Below are 23,185 nucleotides of genomic sequence, written 5' to 3' on the forward strand. Positions count from 1 at the left end.
TTGTCAGTGTCTGGGCTTAGAAGAATCTGACTGAGAATTTACCCAGAGGGTGCAAAGGTACAAAACGTTTTGCTGTCTGTCCAAGATTTATTGAAAACAAGCACTTACTACAATGGGTTGTGTGAAGTATTCATCCACAGCTGCATTCCGAAGGCCGGAGAGGTTGACTCCATAAAAGCACTGTTGATACCTAAAAAAGTGGTTATTGTATATAGTAAGATACTCAGGCAAGTGGAATAATGTCAGTGATGTGATTACTCAAACACAGGCTTACAAGGAAATATGCCAATTAGTATACATTGTAGAGAGGCGGTGGTATGTCTGATGTGTATATACGGTATCTTGAATTCATTGCACTTTATCTGTTTTGTTTTATAATTGTTCTGCTATGTTATGGGAGAGAAGCACTGGGCTTCACCAAGGATATCTATTTGGATTTAGCTTTGATATGATGTAATATTTATTTAGATTTTTATCCCGTCCTCCCAAAAGCTCAGAATGGGTTACAATAAGACATTTACAGAGTGAGATGAGGACTTGAGGTTACAGACAGTAGCCTACAAAGGGAGTCTGTCCGCTCAGAGTCGTTAGCAGAAAAGGAAAGTTTTCACTGCTCTTCGGAAGGCCATCAGTGTCCAATGATCTGATCTGAGTAGGTAAATGTACATCAGAAAACAAAATGTTCACTGTCTATCAGTCGAAAACTTTTATGTCATAAGAACATAAGAAACGCCTTCACCGAATCAGACCATTGGTCCATCCAGTCTGGTGACCCGCACACGCGGAGGCCAAGCCAGGTGTTCCCCGATGAAGACCTGTTTATCCGTATCCATCAATGTGATTTACAAGAAGGTGTACATCCAACTTGCCCTTGAAACCCAGAATGGTTGTTTCTGTCACAACCTCCTCCGGGAGAGCATTCCAAGTGTCCACCACACGCTGCGTGAAACAGAACTTCCTGGTATTTGTCCTGAGCCTGTCAATTCTCAGCTTGTTAAGAACTGGTATGAGCGCTTAACCAATATATACATTCACTGACTCATCACTATCTCTACAGGCAGCACCATTGAATATATGTAGTGAAAGGTGACCACACTGGTATTATCCATTCAGCAGCTGAATATCAGCACTGAGGGGGAGGGGAGGGGAGGGGTAAGTTATCAACTTTAGCATGGGAGTGTGTGGCACAGTGGGAACAGCTACAGGCTCAGCATCCTGAGGTTGTGGGTTCAAATCCCACACTGCTCCTTGTGGCCCTGGGCAAGTCATTTAATCCCCATCGACCCAGGTATATTAGATAGACAGACAGGGAAAAATGCTTGAGTACCTGAATGTAAACCACTTAGGCTATAAGTGGTATATAAATACTAAAATAAATAAATAAAATGTGGGTGTGAGGGAATGAGTGGCATAGTGACAGGTATCCCTAGAAACACTTCTTTACTGATGTGGCAGTTAAGTTACCTTTCAGAAGGTGACACTAAATTGAGGAATCAGAGCCAACATAGCATAGGGATGTTAGGCTGTCTGGGCAGAGTTCAAAGTGAGCAGGAAGTTAAAAAAAAAAACACCCCTCTGCTTAGACCTTGCCTGGTGCATCTTAGCATGGTCCACTAGACCACTAGGGCCAGTGGTAGTTTGGAGGTTGGGTCTGGCTCAGCCTGGCTGGGGGGGGTTCAGGTTGAGTTGAAGGGTCAGAGAGCCCGTTCAACGGTGCAGGGTGGTTGGGTTGTTAGGAGAGAAGGGGTGCCCGTAGACGCCTCTTCTTTCAACCAACCCTCAATGCTACCCTGGACCAGGCATTAGTTTTCCACTGCTAAAGATGCCAAACAACCATTTTTTTCTGAACATACGGTGGGCTTATTAATGACCATATATTAATGCATTTATATGCAATTTGGACTAATGGTTTTAGCACCGGCGCTGAAACCATTAGAGCATTCTACACACTCTAACACCAACGCTAATCATCTGTAGCACCGGTGCTAGGTTTTGAGCATCAGCCCGTTGGTTAATAAAGGGGCTTTGTTTCACTTTTTATCCTTGTCTGACTGTGTTTTATGAAGGGCCCACTCCAACACTGCACGCACATTACCATAGTGGGCTACTGTTAAATCAGATTACACATCTCCATCGTTATTCGCGGGGGATAGGGGCAGAGCTGGACCGCGAATGGCGAAAAACTGCAAATATCCGGCTCTATCCCACCACTGCCTCCCTCCCACCTTCCCCATGGCATCCTGGCCTTACCTGGTGGTCTAGCAGGCTTTCGGGGCAGGAGCGATCTTCCTACGCTCCTGCCCCGTGCAGATCACCAATAGGAAATGGCTGCGTTGAGTTCCCGTAGTCTCTCGAGACTATGACGGGAGCTCACGGCAGCCATTTCCTATTGGTGATCTACACGGGGCAGGAGAGTAGGAAGATCGCTTCTGCCCCAAAAGCCCGCTAGACCACTAGGTGATGCCGGGGGGAAAGCAAAAATATGTTTGTTTTTTTCCCCCTTCCCCCCCAAAAAAAAATCACGATTATGTGAAATCGTGAGTGTGGAAACCACGAATGGGGAGGGGGAAGTGTATTTTACCACTGATCAGCTCTTCTCAAGGTTAGGGGTTTTTGTCCTTTCCCTGGCACAAACCTAACTACAGTGCCGGGTTTGTGACAATATTCATTGGGGAAATCCTGAAAACCCGACTGGATTGCGGCCCTCGAGGAGGGACTTTGACACCCCTGCTGTAACTAGATGAGGCATTTTATGCAACCTGTATGTAGGCCTGTTCTGGGCACAGTTTAGACAGAGCAAAGGTGGAGTCACAATTTACGTATGTTTTTTTTAAATAAAATATGCACACTAACATTTATAGCGCTTTCCAGCAGCCATATTTGACAGTGTCTTCAATCTAGGCATGATTTCTGCCACATCATTCCTATTACTAAGGCACCTATATGTCTTTATAAAATAGGATGGAAAAAGCCACTCACTTGTCCATTCAACCTAGGTATCGGGTTATAAAATGATTCTCACAGTATTAACTGATTGGATGCTACAAATAAGTTGTGTCACTTCTAGCATCACATCAGAAGGAATGAATTGGATCCAACTTGTGTGTAATGGAGGCTGTATTTAAGAAAAAAAACAAGCACAGAAGTCCAAAGAAAGCATAACAGGCTTCCAAGAATGGATTCTGCATCCAAATTTTAAAAAGGGACTCAACACGGGCCATGTTTCAGCAGAAAGCCTGGGTCAGGGGTCATCAATATCAATGGTTTAATGGGATTGGCTCTCTGTTCTTTCAATGTGGCTAAACTCTTCCAAAATATACAACAGTGGAAACAGAACTCTTTTTTTTATGTCTTTATTCATTTTTAAAACTTTCAATAAGTGTAACATAAGATACAATCATTTTATACTTTAACATCATTTAATATACCATCAAAGTTTAACTCACATCAAATATCCCTCCCCCCTTATACCGAACAATTATACTTAAACATAAGAAATCATAAAGTATTCCCTCCCCCCCCCACCCTGGACGTGTATGAACAAAGGGAAAAAATAATATTCATTCTGTACAATATTTTGTTAATGGCTCCCAAACATCCCTAAATTTCTTAAAATGCCCCTGTTGTATGACTATTACCCGCTCCATTTTAAAGATTTGGCATAACGAATTCCACCCAAAATTATAATTCAGCCGACCCCAATTTTTCCAATTTTTCATAATTTGCTCTATGGCAACCCCTGTCATGATGAGCAAAAGTTTATTATTATTAGAAGAGATTTGACTCTTAGCTCTCATGGAAGTACCAAATAACACAGTGTCATATGATAATGCCACCGGATTTTCCAGTAGATTATTCACTTGGCCCCAAATGAATTTCCAAAAACTAAGGGCTCCTTTTATCAAGCCACGCTAGCGGGGTTAGCGTGCGTGACTTTTAATCACGCGCTAACCCCCCGGGCTGGCCAAAAAACTACCGCCTGCTCAAGGCAGGCATTAGCGGCTAGCGCGGCCGGCAGTTTAATGCGTGCTCTTTCATGCGTTACACCGCTAGTGCGGCTTGATAAAAGGAACCCTAAGTACCAATAGAATATAAACAGCACTCTTGGTTTACTTTAAATGAGCCATGGTACAGACATGAAGCATCGCACTTGGATGGCTTCAACTGAGCCCGTGCAGCTGCCAAGTTTAATGCTTCGCATCTCTATATGAGCGGTTGCACAAACATGAAGTGATATTATGGCATGCTCTTCCAGTTGATGTACGAAATGTTAACAGCCTGCTTCAGTTTACAAAGGAGGTGAAAACTATTTTATTCCAGAGACATTTTGTCTGACTAAGTCTTTGATTTTGCAGCATTTGATTTATGGATGGCTAGGTCAGGTAGAAAGGGTTATGATGCTATACTGAGGGATAAGTGAACAGTATGTTTTGAGTATTTTTTTATATTTTATGTATGTTTTTACAGTGTGACTTGCTCAGAATAGTAAGATGTTGCGAGTAATACATTTTTAAATACATTTTTATTAATCATGACTGGAGTCGCTATTCAACATATCACCAACAATTGGAAGGATTGCAGTAAACTTAATTTCACCTTTTGGTGGAACTCATTATGTCATATGTTCAAAAAGGAAAGATCAACAGCTGTACAAAATGGAAACTATAAGACCTTTTCTAAAATATGGGGGCCATTGACATCTTTTTGTGATGATTAAACACCAGTTATTTGATTGAAATATATACCATGAATAATAGAGAGGGGGAAGGGTTCTTATTTTATTGTGTATACTATTAATAATAATGGGAAGGGGGGGGGTTATGGGTTTATATATATACAATTGTTGTTTCTCTTGATAGATTTACAAGTGATGTTTTCAAAAATATGTATGATTTTAATTTGTACACTTGTTGAAAGATTAATAATGAATAAAGATTTACAAAAAAAAAAGAAATCACACTTGAATGGCTTTTACTCTGCAAGAGCAGCTGCCAAGTACAATGCTTTGCATTTGTACAGGTAGCAATAGCTCATTTAGGGCTCCTTTTATGAAGCCGCGTAAGGGGCTTTATCGCACGCACATTTTTAGCCCGTGCTAACCCCCGTGCTAGCCGAAAAACTGCCGCCTGCTCAAAAGGATGCAGTAGCGGCTAGCGCAGCCGGCAAATTAGCGCACGCTATTACGTGCGTTAAACTGCTAACGCGGCTTCGTAAAAGGAGCCCCTAGAGTGAATCTTGCTGGAGCCCAAAAAAACCTTCCAAGATTGTGCATAATACAGAACACAGTGGTTAGATTGATCTATGACTTGTAGACGTATGATCTTGTTACCTTTTTCTGTCGTCAGTTGTATTGGTTACTGGTTGAGGCGCGGATTAAGTTTAAGTTTGGATGTATTTGTTTCAAGGTATTGGCAGGTCTCTTCCTAGAATATTTCATGGAATCCTTTTATCATCACCAACTCCAAACATTCTAGGAAATCTCATGTGTTATTCTCTTTTCCATCTGTTAACCCTTTCAGGACCAAGGGACATATTTGTCCCATAACTTTAAAATCCTATAAATTTTGATTGGGATAGTCTACAGTTCTAAATTTGATATGTACGGATTCCATATGATACTGCCTTTATGTAAACAAACTGGTTCCGACATTCATTCATTAGCGTCGTTGCCAGATTGACGAGAAGATTCACTTGCCACACTGTCCATAAGCCAGAAGTGTGATTTTTTAAAATAAAAATAATGATATTTCACAAAAAAAATCAATTTTTTGGCATCTGCAAGCCCTTTTTACCATAAAAATGTCGTCAAAACCACAAAAATTGGCCTACGATCCTTATGGTCCTGAAAGGGTTAAGGGTTGTAAATTCAAAAAATTTCAAGAGCATCTGTTGTCTTTTCAAGCAGCTTTATGGTCCAAGGATCTGAATTACTTATTTACATCCTCTAACTCCTACCAACAGTTTCGACTTGCTTTAAAGATGCATCTTTTTATTGAATCTTTTGGAAATTAGATATCTTGTCGGAAAGATTTTCAAATGTTGTATTGAAATTATAATGGATCTATTTCTGTACATTTATTGTCTGTTTTAAAATGATTCAAGAATTTTGGTTAATTTAAGTAGGGTGGGGGTGGGGATATATATTTTTGTTTTAGATGATATGTTCAAGAATTTCAAGTGTTATATTGAAATTTTAATGGATATATTATTGTACACTTGTTTATGATTTAAAATGAATAAAGAATTTAAAAAAAAAAAAAAAAGATATCTTGTCGTTGTATCTTTTGTGAGCCACATAGAACTTAGCGGCATTTGCTGTATAGAAGTGAATTTTTTGTTATGTTATGAAACAAAAGTGCTATTTCTACTGTTGTATTTTTTGTGTTTATCCACATTGAAAGATCAGAGGGTAATTCCTGTTACACCATTGAAATTGATGACCCTGACTCAAGCATTCAGCTGAAACACGGCCCATGTTGATTTGATGCAACATTTATTCTCGGAGGCCCCTTGTGCTTGCTCTGGAGGCTATGGGCTCCTTTTACTAAGGTGCGCTAGTGTTTTTAGCGCACGCAGCATTTTAGCGCGTGCTAAACCGCGCTACGCTTCTAGAACTAACGCCAGCTCAATTCTGGAATTAAGGTCTTACGCGCGCGGCAATTTAGCGTGCGCTATTCTGCACGTTAAGGCCCTAACGCAACTTTGTAAAAGGCGCCCTATATTTAACAAAGGTGAGGCATTAGGGCATTTGATAGGAAATGATCAGAAGGACAGTGAAGAGAATTCTGGGTTCTTTTTATTAAGGCGCGCTAACCAATTTAGCAATGGCTAAATGCTAAGGTATCCACTATATTATATAACTAACTGGATGCTACAAATGAGTTATATCACTTCTAGCATCACATCAGAAGGAATGAATTGGATACAAGCGCCCAGACAAGCATCATTCTTTGACGCGATTGGTCCTTGAAAACTAACGGCAAGTAATTTTATTTTTTATGTAGTAGTTATGTTAACTTGAGCAACTAAGCAATCGGGGCTTTGTTACCATTTGAATCTTCTTATCTTGGATTTTCAGCTCTGACAGCAATTAAATCGAAAAAAAGAAAATGGCTGCAGAGGGTGGATGATGAACTGCGTGTTTGCTTGTTGACTATCGAGCCACGTTTTGAGTTAATTTGCACTGAAAAACATGCACATCCATCGCATTGATTAGCAATTCTTTAGTTTCATCATTGTTACAATTACCCACCCATAACTTAAAGAACTTAAATAAATAACTCTCAAATGTAATTATTTGTTGATTTTGCAATTTTATAATTCCAATTATAATGTGCTGCTAAAAACATTTGCTCCGTTTGGTGTGTCTCCGTTTGAGACTCGCTAGTATAGAGCTACATTATCATGATTGCTATGTAAAATACTACAAGGTGACCAACAGATGTCGCTCTATCACTGTAAAACTTTTATAAATATACCTTGAAATTTTATCATGTTGTGCTCAGACATGTATCTCTTTCCTTTCCTTTCAGCTAAACTGCAGGGGAAATTAATGATCCATCAGCAAGCACAGAAAACTGCATAAGCAACAGTAATAACAACCTTTCCTTTCTTTTGTAGAGGGATATTTCCAAAGTGATTTGTTCAGGTAAAAATCATTTTACCCATGGGACTCGGCTGTCTGAAAACTGTCCACCTTTCGTGAGGCAAAAACTGCACATTTTAGGGGTTAGGATTAGAAAAAGGCACTCTTGGAGAGCAGAGGAGATGCAAAGGGAATGCTTCTTAACTTCTTGGTCTACTCTGTCACCCGTCCATTTCTTAAGGAAGCAGACATAAACTGCCCCCATATGTGCCTTTATGTCAAACTGAATCCTGGTTACCAGAAGGAGGGGCACTGCCTAGGGTTACCAGACGTCTGGGTTTCTGCTTTGAGCAATCAGCAGCTGGCATACTTATTACGACAGGATGCGCGTGCCTTATCATCAACAAGAAACTTGTTCGATTTATAGGTGATATTTCTTGGTATCTTTTTATACAAAGCAGGCCCTTTTGGTCGAAACACGTTCGTGTCGAGTCTCCATAATAAAGAATTACTATGCCATTTAAACCAAATTAAAAACAATCTAATTCTGCACAGAATTAAGTTAGGCCTTGCTAGGCGTCTGTGATTAGGGCGCCTAGCAGTGCCTAACTTAGGCGCCATTTTAGGATCTGCCCGTTACCACCATCCATTCTGCAAACAGTAAGGGCTCATGTGCTAATACTGTGCTAATCAGCACATGGTAATTTAGATGCACTAACTGATTAGCGCGGAAATGCCCACTCTCTGCCAGCCTAACGTGCTCCCGTGCTCCCTCTGTGTCCCGTGGTAAGCTCTTTTAAGCTGCGTTAGGTGCATATTAGTGCCTAATGCAGCTTAGAAAAAAGGACCCTATTATTTTTTTTATTTTTTCATCATTTTAAGTTGATTTTTTTTTTCTTAAAGCTTCATTAAATTTTACACACATATAAAGATAATGCATTATTCATTGAATATTACCAAAAATTGGCTCTGGTATAGTGTTCCATGTAGAGCTGTTCATCACAGAATGGAGCAATGTGGATGTCGCTGAATGTTGGAAACATCATTCCTAAAATCCAAAAGAAAAAAATTACACATGCATAGTTACAATCATTTGTCTTCAACTGAAGTAAGTATTATAAAGCATCTCAGGAGAGAAAGGAAGACAACCAATCACATGGCTCCAAAGAATGGTAAGTAACAGTGCTTTATCCCAGGACAAGTAGGCAGCATATTCTCAACATGTGGGTGACCTCCAAGCTAACCAGAATGGGATGGTGGGAGTGTTGGCAAATTAGGAGAATAAATGTTGCAAAACTGCGTGGCCAAAATGGCCATTCCGTCTGGAGAAAGTATCCAAACAATAATGAGAGGTAAATGTATGAACCGAGGACCAAGTGGCAGCCTTGCAGATTTCCTCAATAGGAGTTGATCTGAGGAAAGCTACAGATAGCTCTAACTTTATGGCCCATGACTCGACCTTGCAGAGAGAGACCAGTCTGAGCATAGCAGAAAGAGATGCAAGCAGCCATCCAGTTGGAGATGGTTTGTTTGGAAACAGGATGCCCCAACTTATTTGGATCGAAGGAGATTAAAAGTTGAGGAGTAGTTCTGTGAGGTTGAGTGCGTTGCAAGTAGAAAGCCAAAGCATGTTTACAGTCCAGAGTATGAAGAGCTGTTTCTCCAGGATGAGAATGAGGCTTTGGAAAAAACACTGTAAGTACAATGAATTGGTTGAGATGAAAATCTGAAACCACTTTAGGTAAGAATTTTGGATGAGTACGGAGGACCATCTTGTCATGATGGAATACTGTGAAAGGTGGATCTGCGACTAGAGATGTAGCTCACTGACTCGTCTAGCAGAGGTGAGCGCAATGAAAAAAACCACTTTCTAACTGAGGTATTTAAGGTTAGCTGAATCTATTGGTTCAAAAGGAGGCTTCATTAATTGAGCAAGAACAACATTGAGATCCCAAACCACTAGAGGCGGCTTGAGAGGTGGTTTGACATTGAAAAGTCCTTTCATAAACCTGGAAATCACAGGATGAGCAGACAGGGGTTTCCCTTAGGTAGGCTGATGAAAAGCAGCAATAGCACTGAGGTGGACTCGAATGGATGTAGATTTGAGGCCAGATTGAGATAAGTGCAGCAGGAAATCCAGAACTGAAGATAAGGAGGTAGATTGCAGCTCCAAGCAGAGAATCTAGTCCATCTCTGGGTGTAACACTGCCTAGTGGATGGCTTCCTGGAAGCCTCTAGAATGTCCTATACAGATTGAGAGAATTGTATAGTGGCAGTTGGGTTGAGAGACTGTTAGGTGTAGAGACTGGAGGTTGGGATGAAGCAGAGACCCTTGACTCTATGTAAGCAGAGAGGGAAATACTGGTAGAAACAGAGGCTCCCTGGTGCTGAGTTGAAGTAGAAGGGAGTACCATGGTTGTCTGGACCACCAAGGAGCTATCAGAATCATAGTGGCATGCTCCTTCTTGAGTTTAACAAGAGTCTTGAGAATCAGAGGGAATGGAGGAAAAGCATAGAGAAACTGATTCGCCCAGTTCAGAAGAAAAGCATATGCCTCAAGGCAGTGAGGAGAGTATATCCTGGAGCAGAACTGAAGCAGTTTGTTGTTGTGGGGAGATGCAAAGAGGTCTATCTGAGGAGTTCCCCACAGAGCAAAAATGTGAAGTAGAAGCGAGGAATTGAGTGTCCATTCGTGAGGTTGAGGACGACTCAATTTGTCCACCAGACAGTTTTGCTGCCCTTGGATGGAGACAGCTCTCAGGAAGGTGTTGTGAAGGATGGCTCAATTCCAAAGCTTTAGAGCTTCTTGGCAAAGAGGGAGAGATCCTGTTCCTCCCTGCTTGTTCACATAATGCATAGCGACCTGATTGTCCGTTCGAATGAGAACTACCTTGTCATGGAGAAGATGCTGAAAGGCTTTGAGAGCATAGAAGATCGCTCTGAGTTCCAACAGATTGATATGACATCGATCTATGCTGGACCAGTGACCTTGAGTATGGAGACCATCTAGGTGCACTCCCCAAGTGTATATCAAGGACTCTGTCGTGAGAATCTTCTGATGAGGGGTCGTGTGAAATAGCAAACCTCTGGAGAGATTGGAAGAGAGCATCCACCAGTGGAGAGACTGTCTCAACGAAGGAGTCACTGTAATGTGTTGAGAGAGTGGGTCGCAAGCTTGCTGCCACTGAGATGCAGGGTCCACTGAGGAATTCTGAGGTGAAGTCTGGCAAAAGGAGTCATGTGAACGGTAGAGGCCATGTATCTGAGAAGAACCATCATGTGTCTTGCCAAGATTGATGTGAGGGAAGACACTTGTTAACAAAGGTGAATGACAGCATCCTGACGTGGTTGAGGCAGGAATGCTCTGAGTTGAACAGTGTTCAGGATGGATCCAATAAACTGTAGTTTGGGAGGGACGTAACTGGGACTTTGGAAAATTGATTTAGAACCCAAGACTTTGGAGAAACGCTATAGTCCGTTGGGTCGCTACCATAACCTCCTGTTGCGACGAGGCTTTGATGAGCCAGTCATCCAAATATGGAAAGACTTGAAGACCCTGCATCCGCAGGGCTGTAGCCACCACCACCAGGCATTTTGTGAAGACTCTGGGAAATGATGCGAGGCCAAAAGGAAGGACTCGGTACTGAAGATGAAGATTCCCCACCCGAAATCTTAGAAATCTGCAAGAGGCTGGATGAATTGGAATATGAGTGTAAGCCTCTTTGAAATCTAGAGAGCATAACCAATCTCCTTGATCCATCAGGGGATACAGGGTTGGAAGAGAGAGCATCCAAAACTTCTCTTTGACAAGAAATTTGTTGAGAGCTCTGAGGTCCAGGATAGGTCGCAAATCCCCCGTCTTCTTTGGGATCAGAAAATAACAGGAATAAAATCCTGTGTCCCGTTGGTTCAAGGGAACCTCCTCGATGGCATGGAGGCGAAGAAGAGCCTGAGCCTCCTGAAGAAGGGGAAGTTGCGACATGTTGGAAGGACACTTTTTTGGAGGGAGATCTGGTGGAATTTGAAGAATGGCCCAATTGTAGCAAGTAACCCTCTCTGATGATGGTGAGAACCCAGAGGTCTGATGTAATCTGATCCCACTGTTGGTAAAAGTGATGAAGACGACCCCCTATGGGAAGGACAGAAGACTGATGGATAATGATGGACGTTATGCTCAGATTTAGATTCTCAAAAAGACTGCAAGCTTAACTACAGCAAAAGGCTGGGGGTTTTGTTGATGCTGCTTCTGTGGCTGTTTCCTAGGTGGAGGCCTGGAGTAAGCTGGAGTAGATTTCTGTGGATAATGACATGGAGGTGGCTTATAAGACTTAGAAGCTGGAGACTTAGATTTAGGTTGAATCAAAGAGGTAAAGGACCGCTCATGCTCTGACAGACACTTGGTGGCAGCCTCAGTGGAGTTGTCAAACAGCTCATTACCTTGACATGGTATATTGGCTAGATGATCTTGAAGGTTAGGATCCATGTCCACAATGCGTAGCCAAGCCAGCCGTCACATTGCCACAGAAGAAGCAGCGACACGAGATGACATTTCAAATGCATTATATGTTGCTTGAAGCATAAAAAGACTTATTTGTGATAGAGTATGGTGATGCTGTTGAAACTCAGGCAACCGCTGCTCAGGTAAGTTAGAAAAGAAGTAGGGCATGGTATTTATGCAGTACTTCAGATAAGATGTGAACATGAAGTTGTAATTCAAAATCCTGTTTGCCATCATGGAATTTTGATACAGACTGCATCCAAATTTATCCATTGTCCATCCTTCTCTGCCTGGAGGGATTGCAGCATAGACTTTGGTGGGATTAGATTTTTTGAGAGATGACTCTACCACCAAAGATTGGTGAGAAAATTGCGGCTTCTCAAACCCTTTACAAGGAACGAGATTCCATTTTTGAGGGTATAGCTGGAATGGAATAAGGCGTCTCAAGATTTCTCAGGAAAGTTTGCTTCAAAACAGGATTCATGTGAAGACTCATGGTGTCCTTTGGCGGATGAGGCAATTCCATCTCAGCCAGATATTCAGGAGTATATTTAGACTCTGATTGAAGATCAATTTGAAGAGCCTTACTCATATCAAATATGAATTTTGAAAAGATGTGAATTTTGAAGATGAAGAGCCCTCAGGAGGAGATGTGGAGCGAGACCAAGGCTGAATAAGAAGGAGAAGCCTCCCTGAAGTATTGGAAAGGGATATTGGTATCCGACGTAAGAGTCACAGAAAAAGCTCCGCTGTGTGATATAGGTGAAGTCAGAGAGTGCTTACATTTAAGATGTCTCAATGGAGAGGTCCCAGGAGTATGAGGAACTGAATGTCTTGACTCATGCCTTGTGGAAACAGGCGAATGAGGATCCCCTTGTAGCATGCCTCGACAGAGGAGTCCAGGACCTAGATGAGTCTCGAGATGGAGAAGCACGAGGCGTTGAAAGCTTCGGAGTTCGAGACCTATGAAGGGAGTCTCGATGGGCCTCGAAGAACGAGGTAGAGAAGACTCCTTATCCTTCCTCGAAGATAGGTGCCTTGATGATGAGGAATGCTTCGAATGAAACCTCGATCGAGGCTTCTCTACCACTTCTTGAGCAGGTTGAGTATCCATGGAACCAAAGAGCTGCTGGATCTGGGCACAACGTCTCTGGAGAGCTCTTTTTTGAAGGGGAGCACAGTGTGGGCAGGACTCAGGACAATGTTCGGGTCCCAAGCACTTAATACACCAACGGTGTGGGTCGGTAAGTGAAATCGCCCGGTTACACTGGCTACACCTTTTGAAGCCCTTAACAGGCCTGGACATAGATAAAAAGATGGCTGTAGCCAAATGAGAGTCAGTGGCAGGGCCTAAGTCCAAGCTCCGCCGGACAAGAACCGACAAAAAAAATGAAACTTTTTTTTTTTTTTAGAGACGCACCGCACAGCAACTACAAAATAAATGAACAAATTAAGAAAGAAAAGCTGCGGTGCGAGAAGGCAGAACTCGAAATCAGGCAGAGCTGAGAAACACAGGTGCTTCTTGGCTCGGCGTAAAAATGAGAACTGAGGTACTTCAGAGGAGACGCATGACCTACCTTCAGCGGGAAGGCACTCACACATGCATGGTACAGCACTCAAACTTTTTGGAAAGTTTGCAAGTCTGCTTGCGAGGCTGTCCGCTACAGGGCTCTGTGGATGACGTAACCCACATGTTGAGAATATGCTGCCTGCTTTTCTTGGGATAATCTTCACTTCCAAGGTTCCAGGCTTCTTTTTGGCCCAAAGGTAATAAAAGAGGGGAACATTTTGAGGATAATTTGGACAAATTTAAAGAAAAATACTTCCCAGTTGGTGGATCCATTAAGCATAACTCTTTTGATGACCCTGTGTTTTTAAAATTTAAAACCATGTGTTTTCGTGTGTGTCACACATTTTTCTCACCAAACTCTCCAAAAATCCAATAAAATTCCCAAATCATTACATAAGTTATCTTAATAAATTATTCTCTATCCACTTACACCATTGGAACCATCAAACGTGTGCCTACAACCCACCAGGCCTTCATTCAGCGGCTGGCCACCAGACCCCCAGGTGCTCATAGTTGCCCAGAAGTTCCAAAGAACCCCGTGACAGACAGCAACCTTACAGGAACCCAGAAACCTCCCTCCCCCAAAGGAGGGAAATATTAATTTTAACCCCTGGTTACATCTTACATCAATCGCTGTTTTAAAATCGGCCAACAGTGATTGACTCACTATCCTTTAGTGAATTTAGCCCTTAGAGATAGGCGTAATTTATAGAATAGCGCTTACATCCGGGAATTGCACCAGCTGAAACACAGTGCAGCTCCTCATGCCTATATTAAATATGGATCTCCCTTATTCTACAATTACAAGTGTAAATTCTAGGAATGCCCCCCTTTTGGACTTGTGTAAAATTTAGGCATGGATCCTGTGCCTAAATTTATGTGCATAACTTATAATTAAATCCAATTAGCACTAATAATTGCTTGTTAGGATACCAATTATCAATGCTAATTGGCTCATTATTCAAAAAGTTCCACATGCAAATTGGGTGGGTGCCCAAATTTACATATGCAACTCAAAGCACCCTATATAGAAATTATCCCTAAATGCTTCACATCCTATTTTATATGTATAGGCTACATGGCAGTTAGTACATGCCAATGTCTGTTAGCAAGCACTAAACTAGTCCAAACATTTTAGAGCCGTGGCACATTAAATTCAGGGCCGTGGCTGGAGGGCATCCAGGAGTGCATGGACGTCGACACGATGACATCACGCGCATGTGTGATGCCATCACATCGACGTCTGTGTATGCACACAGGCCCTCCAGACGGAGCCCTGAGCCTGCAATTGCTATGCCAGTTAGGGGTGCTGGTGGAGGAGAGGTGCCGGTGCCATCTGACTGCCTACAAGACGTGCCGCTTACCATGAGAGGCACGTTCCATAAGCAGTTAGCTGTGCCGCTTACCATGAGAGGCACGTTCCATAAGCAATTAGCTGGCGCCGACACCTTTCCTCCTTGCCAGCGTCTTGCGGCACACCGGAATCTTGCTGTGGCATACTAGTGTGCCATGGCACACTGTTTGCGATACATTGTGCTAAACTTTAGTAAAAATGCTCCTTAGAAACCTAGCTTCTTTTGAATACCAACCTCTATATTAATAAATACAATCCCAGGTATTTATTATATAAAACACCTAAAAATGAAATTGACTTGTCTAATAGACTAGTCCGTGTTGACTTATAAAGGGCCATGTCTATGTAATATGTGATAATCGTAGGGAAACAAAATTTTATGTATGTGATATAGAAACCGCATAATTGTGTGCAGTATATAAATTTTTAAATAAATAAATATTTACCATGGCTTTTATCTATTCTGTTGTGGGGGAGGGAGTGAAATTTATCACAGGGAACAGTTTCCAGAAGTTAAGCTTGCCCCCTGTTATACTTATAGAGACTGATTTACTAAATCAGTGGATCTTAAATCTGTCCCAGGGACCACCAACTAGTCAGGCTTTCAGGATATCTCTAATGAATCTCTAATGAATATGCATGAAAGAGAGCTGCATATAATAGAGGTGATAGGCATGCAAATCAGTTTCATTAGAGATATCCTGAAAATCAGACTGGCTGATGGTCCCCTTGCACAGGCTTGAGAACCACTGATTTAGTAAATCAAGCCCTAAGAATATAACAGTGGGCAGGCATAGCTTCATTTGCTTTCATTCATCTTGCAGTCTCGCGGTCAAACCATTTATGCAAACCAAGTCTGAAAAAAGAAACAGGCATTAGCAGCAACTCCTGTTTTCTTTTTATTTCAGTAATGACAAGTATCAATTCTTCAGCAGCTAGACAGACGAAGGGCTGGTGTACCTATTAGACAAGATAAATGATTGCTAGGGTAGCAACAGGGCCGACTCAAGGGACTTTTGCATTGGACCCCACCCATGATCAAGGATTTTACTCTCGTTTTGAAAAGCTGTCTTGATGCCCGGACATGGCCTCTATAAAGAGGACATGTCCAGGAAAGTCAGGACATCTGGTATCCCTAATCCAGTAGCCATAGGCAGCAGAAGGTTGTTTTGTTTGGGGGGAGACGGGCAGCTTAATATTCAAATGACCCGCCAGGATCTGAACCCAGCGCCCTGTCCCTCCTGTGTCAGGATTTGCACCCAGCCACCTTCCCTCCATCCCCATCCTCTGCACCCAGCCCCCTTCCTGCCCGGCACTGCACACAGCCCCCTTCCCTCCCAGGTTCTCCACCCTGTCCCCTCCTCCCTGCCCTTTCCATCGTACCTCCTCTGCCGCTGGAATCCCTGGTGGTCCAGAGGTGTAGCAGGCAGGAGTGAAATTTCTGTGCTCCTGCCCCGCTACTAACCAGGTCGGTCGCTGCTGCGAGTTCTAATTCAGCTGCTGAGCGGTACCGAGCGGGAGCGCACTTTGGCGCTGCTGGTCGGCGCTATGTGGCTTCCTGAATGGTTCCCGTAAATAGGAGTAGGGTGTAGCCAAAAAGGATGCCAGAATCTAGGGATGAGCTAAAGGAAAAGGTCACTGACTGAAAAGCTTATTCAAGGATATCAAAAGCTTGAAAGAAGAGGAAGAAAAGGCTAATGACCACAGGAGAGAGGTTGAAAAGAGATATAGTGGAAGCAACAGCAGTTGAAATTGGATGGAAAGTATAGTATGGATGGAAAGTATAGGAAGAGGGTTAAAGGGACGATGTGGGTGAGGGATGAGAGTCATAAAATGGCAAGGAAAAGAAATTTAAGGAAAGAAAGGAGAAATAACATAAGGCAGGTAGAAGACACGAGGAAAGAATGGAAGGAAAGACTAGAAGAAAGAAAGGTGAAAAGAAAGGTATATATATGTGGCCTATGGAAGGGGAGTAAGGAAGGAATGAAAGACAGATGAGAGAGAAAAAACTAAAATAAAAGGCTGAAAAATAAAAGGGAGTACTGAAATGAATGGAAAAACATAATGAAAGACAGAAGGAAGATAGGAATGAAACACTTTAAAGAAAAACTATAAAACAAGGAATTTCAGTAAAACTAGATATTCTGTGCACAGTAGGTTATTAACAAAGAAAAGCAAATATAACATTGCATTTCTAACCCTAGCCACAAAGTCTACCTGTGTACTGCAATAAAAAGAGAGCTTTGAATGTGTCCTGTTTACAAAAAATTATGAGTTCACTATTTAGCCTGCCTGCACATTGCTTAACTTTTATGTTTCATTGGACTGTTGACTTTGGTTTAAATGAATGACCACATGTCCTAGTTTGAGCTTGCATAACTGCATCAATAGACTCACCATTTGGCTTTAACCATTTCTTGGCGTGGAGGTAGCTCTCCAACATTCGCTCATTGAATAGCATATACCCCATAGGCTCTGAAATGATAACGTCTACTTGCTCAGGTAGAAGGATCTCCTCAATTTTTCCTGAAATGACTGTGATCTTATTTGAAAGTTTGTTATTAAGTACAAGTATCTGTGGAGAGAAAAGAACTTGATTTTATTTGTACAAATAGGCTAATGGCATCATGTGTCCATGCTACTTTTTGGATATATACAAGGACTGAGACATATAAATCAAATGTTATGCCTCCAGTTATAACTTTGTGCTGGTAGCAAAACTGCTCAATAGCTTAACCCTTTATCAAAACTAGACTTAAATTCCAAAAAAAATATAGCTTAACAGGGGAAAAATGCCTCAGAAGCTACAGGGCAAACATTGCTCTGGAGCTATGAAGGGGAGCTTAAATTGCACTTTAACTCCCCTCCAGCATTCTATCATTGGCGAAACAACCCCTTATTCGCGGGGGTTAGGGGCAGAGCTGGCCCGCGAATATTAAAAAAACCACGAATAATATTCGGGCCAGTTCTGCCCCTAACCCCTGCTTCCCCCAGCTATTTTAAGCTCTGAAAGCCCCCCCTTAAGCCTTACCTGATGGTCTAGCGGGTTTTTGGGGCAGGAGCGATCTTCATACGCTCCTGCCCCGTGCAGATCGCTCACAGGAAATGGCTGCCTTGAGCTCCCGTAGTCTCTCGAGCCATTTCCTGTGAGCGATCTGCACGGGGCAGGAGCGTGGGAAGATCGCTCCTGCCCCGAAAACCCGCTAGACCACCAGGTAAGGCTTAAGGGGGGGAGGGGGGCTTACAGGGCTTAAAATAGCCTGAAAAATGAAAATGTGTTTTTTATATTTAAAACTGCGAATAAGCGAATCCGTAGATACGGAATTCGCGAATACGGAGGGGGAAGTGTAGTTCAAAAACAATAGCAAGCAGCACTTATCTTTGCCTTGACGTGGCTTCAGCTTCCTCATTAAATCAATATAAGCCAACGATGGCCAACATTTCATGATCTAATGATCATTTCTTCAGGACTCTTAAGGACTGAGACATGCCATGAAGTTTCATATATAATAAAAATTGACCTGAACCTTGATTTAGTAATATTTTTAAAACAAATGGGAGAAAATATTTTTCTACTCAATGCATAGTTAAGCTGTGGAACTTGTTGCCTGAGGATGTGGTAAATGCAGTTAGCATAGCTGGATTTTAAATAGAGGTTTGAATTAATTCCTGGAGGTAAGGTCCATACATAGTTATTAAGGCCCACTTTTATGAAGCCGCAGCAGTGAAAGCTCTGACGCTCATAGAATTCCTATGAGCGTCAGAGTTTTTACCACTGCAGCTGGCAATGATAAAGCCTAACATAGTTTCATAAAAGGGGGCATAAGGTGGACCTGGGGAAAGCCACTGCTCATCTCTAAGGTAACAACAAATCTTGCTACTTTTGAGATTCTGCTAGTACTTGTGTCCTGGATTGGCCACTGTTAGACAGGGCCAGTTTTAGACATTGTGAGGCCTAGGGCAGAAATTAAGAAGGGGGCCCCCTCCCCCTCTCATGATCTTCCCATCATTACTACCATATATAATACAACTTTAGTTTAATTCTTTATAGAGGGGGGAGGCAACACCTATGTTGACAGTAAAGGTACAATAGGGTCATTTTTGAACACATCAGAAAAGGACCCCTCTTCTGTTACTCTCAAAAATGTAGTTACTCCAATTGAAAGCTAACACCTTATTTTCCATTTTTTATTTATATTTATTAGATTACATTAGTGATTTCTATTCCGCCATTATCTTGCGGTTCAAGGCGGATTACATATAAATTGTCAGGACATTTAATAATAATAAGAATAATAACTTTATATTTTCTATACCGCCATAATCTTGCGACTTCTAGGCAGTTCACAATGAAGAATAGCTGTACAGTCAGCGAATTACAGTGTATAAATAGATAAGAGGTCACTGAGCAGTCAGTGATTACAAGGTGCAAATTGTTTAGAAGAAAAATATACATAGGTTACAGTATAAGACTTAACTTTTTACATATTACATTGAAAATGCTCGGACACCAGCGAGTAGCTGGGTACAATTGTGAAGAGGACATTATAGAAGATGGAGAATATAGGGTACCTATAATGAGGAAAAAATAATTCAGGGTGAGGTGTGGTAGCTTTGGTCGTGGGGAGAGAGTCTGGCTAGGACATGAATTTCTTAAACAAAGTGGTCTTTAATTCTGGACATTTTCCAAGTCGCTAAGGATTGGAGAGTATTGCAGGTGATGCTTGAGATAGAACTAGCTGTGTTAGTTTGTTTTTAAGTATTTTTTGAATAGTAGGGATTTTGTTTCTTTTCTGAAGGTTTTGTACTCTGTGGTCGAGATCAGTAAGTTGGAGAGTTGGTAGTCCAGTTTTGCTGCTCGAGTGGCTAGAAGGTTGTCGTACAGTTTTTTTCATTTGACGTTTTTGGTTGGAGGGTGCGTGAATGGTGTGTGAGTTCTCCTGTGTCTGGTTGAAGAGGATTGAATTAGTTGGTTGTTCCAGTAGGCTGGGCTGTCTCCGTTTATGGCTTTAAAAAGTAGGCAGTAGAATTTGAAGGGTTCACAGTCATAAGCACGCGGGACAAAGCCGCGCCGACATTAGAGAGCAGACAATTGAGCGCAAGACTCGAGCGCACCGCCGTAAAAATTTATTTTAAAGAGCTCCAATGGGGGATGTGAGGGGGGAACCCCCCCAGTTTACTTAATAGTGTTCGCGCTGCCGTTGGTGGTTTTGGGGCGTTGTAACCCCCCATTATAGAGAAAACTTAACTTTTCCCCTATTTTTTAGGGGAAAAGTTAAGTTTTCTGTATAATGTGGGGAGATACATCCCCCACATTCCCCCAACAGCAGCGTGAACACTATTAAGTGTGTGTGTGGGGGGGTTCCCCCCACGCCCCCTTCTGAGCCCTTTAAAATAAACTTTTACAATGGCGCGCAGGAGTCTTGCGCGCAGTTTGTCTGCTCTCTATTGTCGGCGCGGCTTTATCTGTCGCGCTTTTGTCCCGTCACCATTTGAAGAGTACTATCGCTTGTATTGGGAGCCAGTATGAGTCATGGTATGCTTCTGTGATGTGATCGTATTACTTCAGCGAGTAGATAAGTCTTAGGGCTGTGTTTTGTACTGTTTGTAGTTGTTTTATCATGGTTGCTGGGCAAGGGAGATATAGTATGTTGCAGTAGTCTATTAGACCTAGGACTAGGGATTGTACCACAATTTGGAACTGTTTTCTCTCGAAGAATTTTCAAACTTGCCTTATGATGTACTGTTTGTAATATGTCAGTTTTTAAAATTTATACCTGCTATTTTTATATTTTACACAGTACAGGAGGGCACAAGTCAGTTTCTTTCTGTGGTGTTGTATTTTGTGCAGTATCTGGCTTCTTAAGGGTTCCTTTTAATTTTCATCTACATATGTTATATTTTTACCTATTAACTTTTAGAGTGAAATAACACAACTATGACACTATTTTATCCTAAATTAAAATTCTTTTTTCTACCTGTGTGGTCTGGTCATTTAATTTTTCTGTTCATGCTGATTTCAGTCTCCAGTTTCTATCTTCCTCTGTCTTCTCTTAACTCTGTCTTGCCAGGGTTTCCTGTCCTTTTGTCATTCTCTCTTCTGTCTTCTTCACTTCCTCCATTACATTACATCCATCTCTAGCACTGATCTTTTTCTTTCAGTTTCTTCCATTTATTTTTCTGCCTCTCTGTCTAGATTTCATTACTACTACCCAGTCTTCAATTTCCCTCTTTTTACTACATCTTCTTAAAAGTTTCCATCTTCTTCCCTCACCCTGGACCTCTCTTTCCTCATATTTCTCAGAATTTCTCTACCTCTGTCCTCTTCTCCTTCCATCCACTCTGTCCTCCTATTCCATTCAGCATCTCCTTCCATCTAGTGTTTCCCCTCTCTCTCTTCTCTTCCATTTAGTGTCACCCGTTTTCCATCCCATGTCTCCCTTTACCTCTTCCATTCAGAATCTCCTCTCTCTCCACCTCCCTTTTCTCCGCTGCAGCCATCCAGAATCTCTTCTGTCTCTCCTTCTCTTACACCCCCACAATTCATCTTCTCTATTTCTTCCCCATCTACCATGCCCTTTTATCTTTCATCCCCAGAATTACCCTGTCTCCTCTCCCTTACATTTTGTATCCACAGTCTCTCTCCCAATACTCCTATTCCACTCTATTTCCTTTCCCCTATCATGATATTGGCACGTGGCATCCCCTGCAGGGCTCATCCAAGTGGACTGGCATTTGGCGTAAGCTCAATGCATATGCATGAAACCAATTCACATCTCATACATATGCATTAAATCCAGTGGCGTACCTAGTATACAGTATATGTCAGCCAGAGCTTATCATTTTTTTAACAACCCCCTCCTCTCTCTAAAAAAAAAGTTATTTTTAGTAATAATCCATGAGTCACACAACAAAGGTGCACCTAGGAAAAGGCAGCATCTTAAACACTGCAGTGAGCACTAGAACACCAATACACCCATTATAAAACTAAACAAGTCAGATCCCGCACAGTCAATTAATCTTGTAGTCATTGCTAACAGAAAACCATGTCCTTTTCATACACACAGAACACAGATACACCCTCACCCAATATGGAATAAGTATCAAAAACTAAAAATAGAAATATGTAAATAAAAGTTAAACTGACCGCCAAGAAACCAGACTCTGCATACAATGCAACACCACAGAGACAGTGACACATGTCCCCTAATACTGTGCAAAATATAAAGATAGCAGATGTAAATTTGAAAAAAAACCTGATAAATAACAATCACCCCTTTACAAATTAACAAACGGAAATAAAACAAATAATGAGAAATAAGAAAATACCATTTTATTGGACTAATTCATTTTTCAATTAGCTTTCAGAGGCCAAATCTTCTTTCTTCAGGACAGTACAATATACTGTTGTTATGGTATCCTGTCCTGACCTGAGGAAAAGGGTTTAGTCCAAAAAAAAATTGCCTTATTTCCATTTCCTATTTATAAACTTTTATCAATACAGTTACAATAATACTTGATTCTACATAAAGCAACAAAAAAATATTTCTACCTTTTGTCATTTCTGCTTTAATCATCTTCTCTTCTTTCTATACAGTGTCTGTCCTCTCTCCCTTCCATGCAGCTTCTGCCTTCTTGCTCTGCCCCTTCCATCCAGCCTCTGCCTCTTCCATCTACTGTCTGCCCTCTCTGCCCTTTCCATCCAGTGTCCACCCTCTCTCTCTTCCATATAGCATCTTCCCTCTTTCTATGTCCCTTCAATAAACTGTCTATCCTGTGCCTTTTCTCTCCTTTTTACATGATTCATTTCAGCTTTACACACCTCTCCATTTTTCTGCTTCTACCCCCCTCCTCTATGCTCTGTCATCTCTCTTCTCCTTTCCCACTCCACCCCATGGTCTGGCATCTCGATTTCATTTCCTTCCCTCCCCCAATGCCCTAGCATCTCTCTCCTCTTCTTCTGTTCTATCTCACCCTCCCCCTCCATACTCTGACATTTTCTCTCCTTCCTTTCCCTCTGGTCTGGCATCTGTCTCCTTAGTTTCCCTTCCCTGGCATCTTTCTGTTCTCCTTCCCTTCCTCCCTCCCCCCTACATTATCTGGCATCTCTTCTTCCTTCCTTCCTTCTTTTCTCTCCCTCCCTCTTTCCTTTCCCCTAGTCTGGCATCTCTTCCTACC

General features: G+C 42.0%; 1 protein-coding gene across 2 annotated transcripts in view; it reads right to left on the reverse strand.

Annotated features, from left to right (window-relative positions):
* LOC117350769 (histone-arginine methyltransferase CARM1-like) overlaps positions 1–23,185 on the reverse strand; it is a 242,543-nt gene that overhangs the window by 65,567 nt on the left and 153,791 nt on the right. For both annotated transcript variants that reach the window (XM_033925354.1, XM_033925363.1), the window contains exons 6-8: positions 17,405–17,582; positions 8,543–8,633; positions 109–190 (exon numbers count right to left, since the gene is read on the reverse strand). In XM_033925354.1, coding sequence (XP_033781245.1) covers positions 109–190; positions 8,543–8,633; positions 17,405–17,582 — 351 coding nt within the window. The remainder of the gene's footprint in view (positions 1–108; positions 191–8,542; positions 8,634–17,404; positions 17,583–23,185) is intronic.

The sequence above is a fragment of the Geotrypetes seraphini genome, chromosome 1 (genome assembly GCF_902459505.1).
Source record: "Geotrypetes seraphini chromosome 1, aGeoSer1.1, whole genome shotgun sequence".
Lineage (NCBI taxonomy): Eukaryota > Metazoa > Chordata > Amphibia > Gymnophiona > Dermophiidae > Geotrypetes > Geotrypetes seraphini.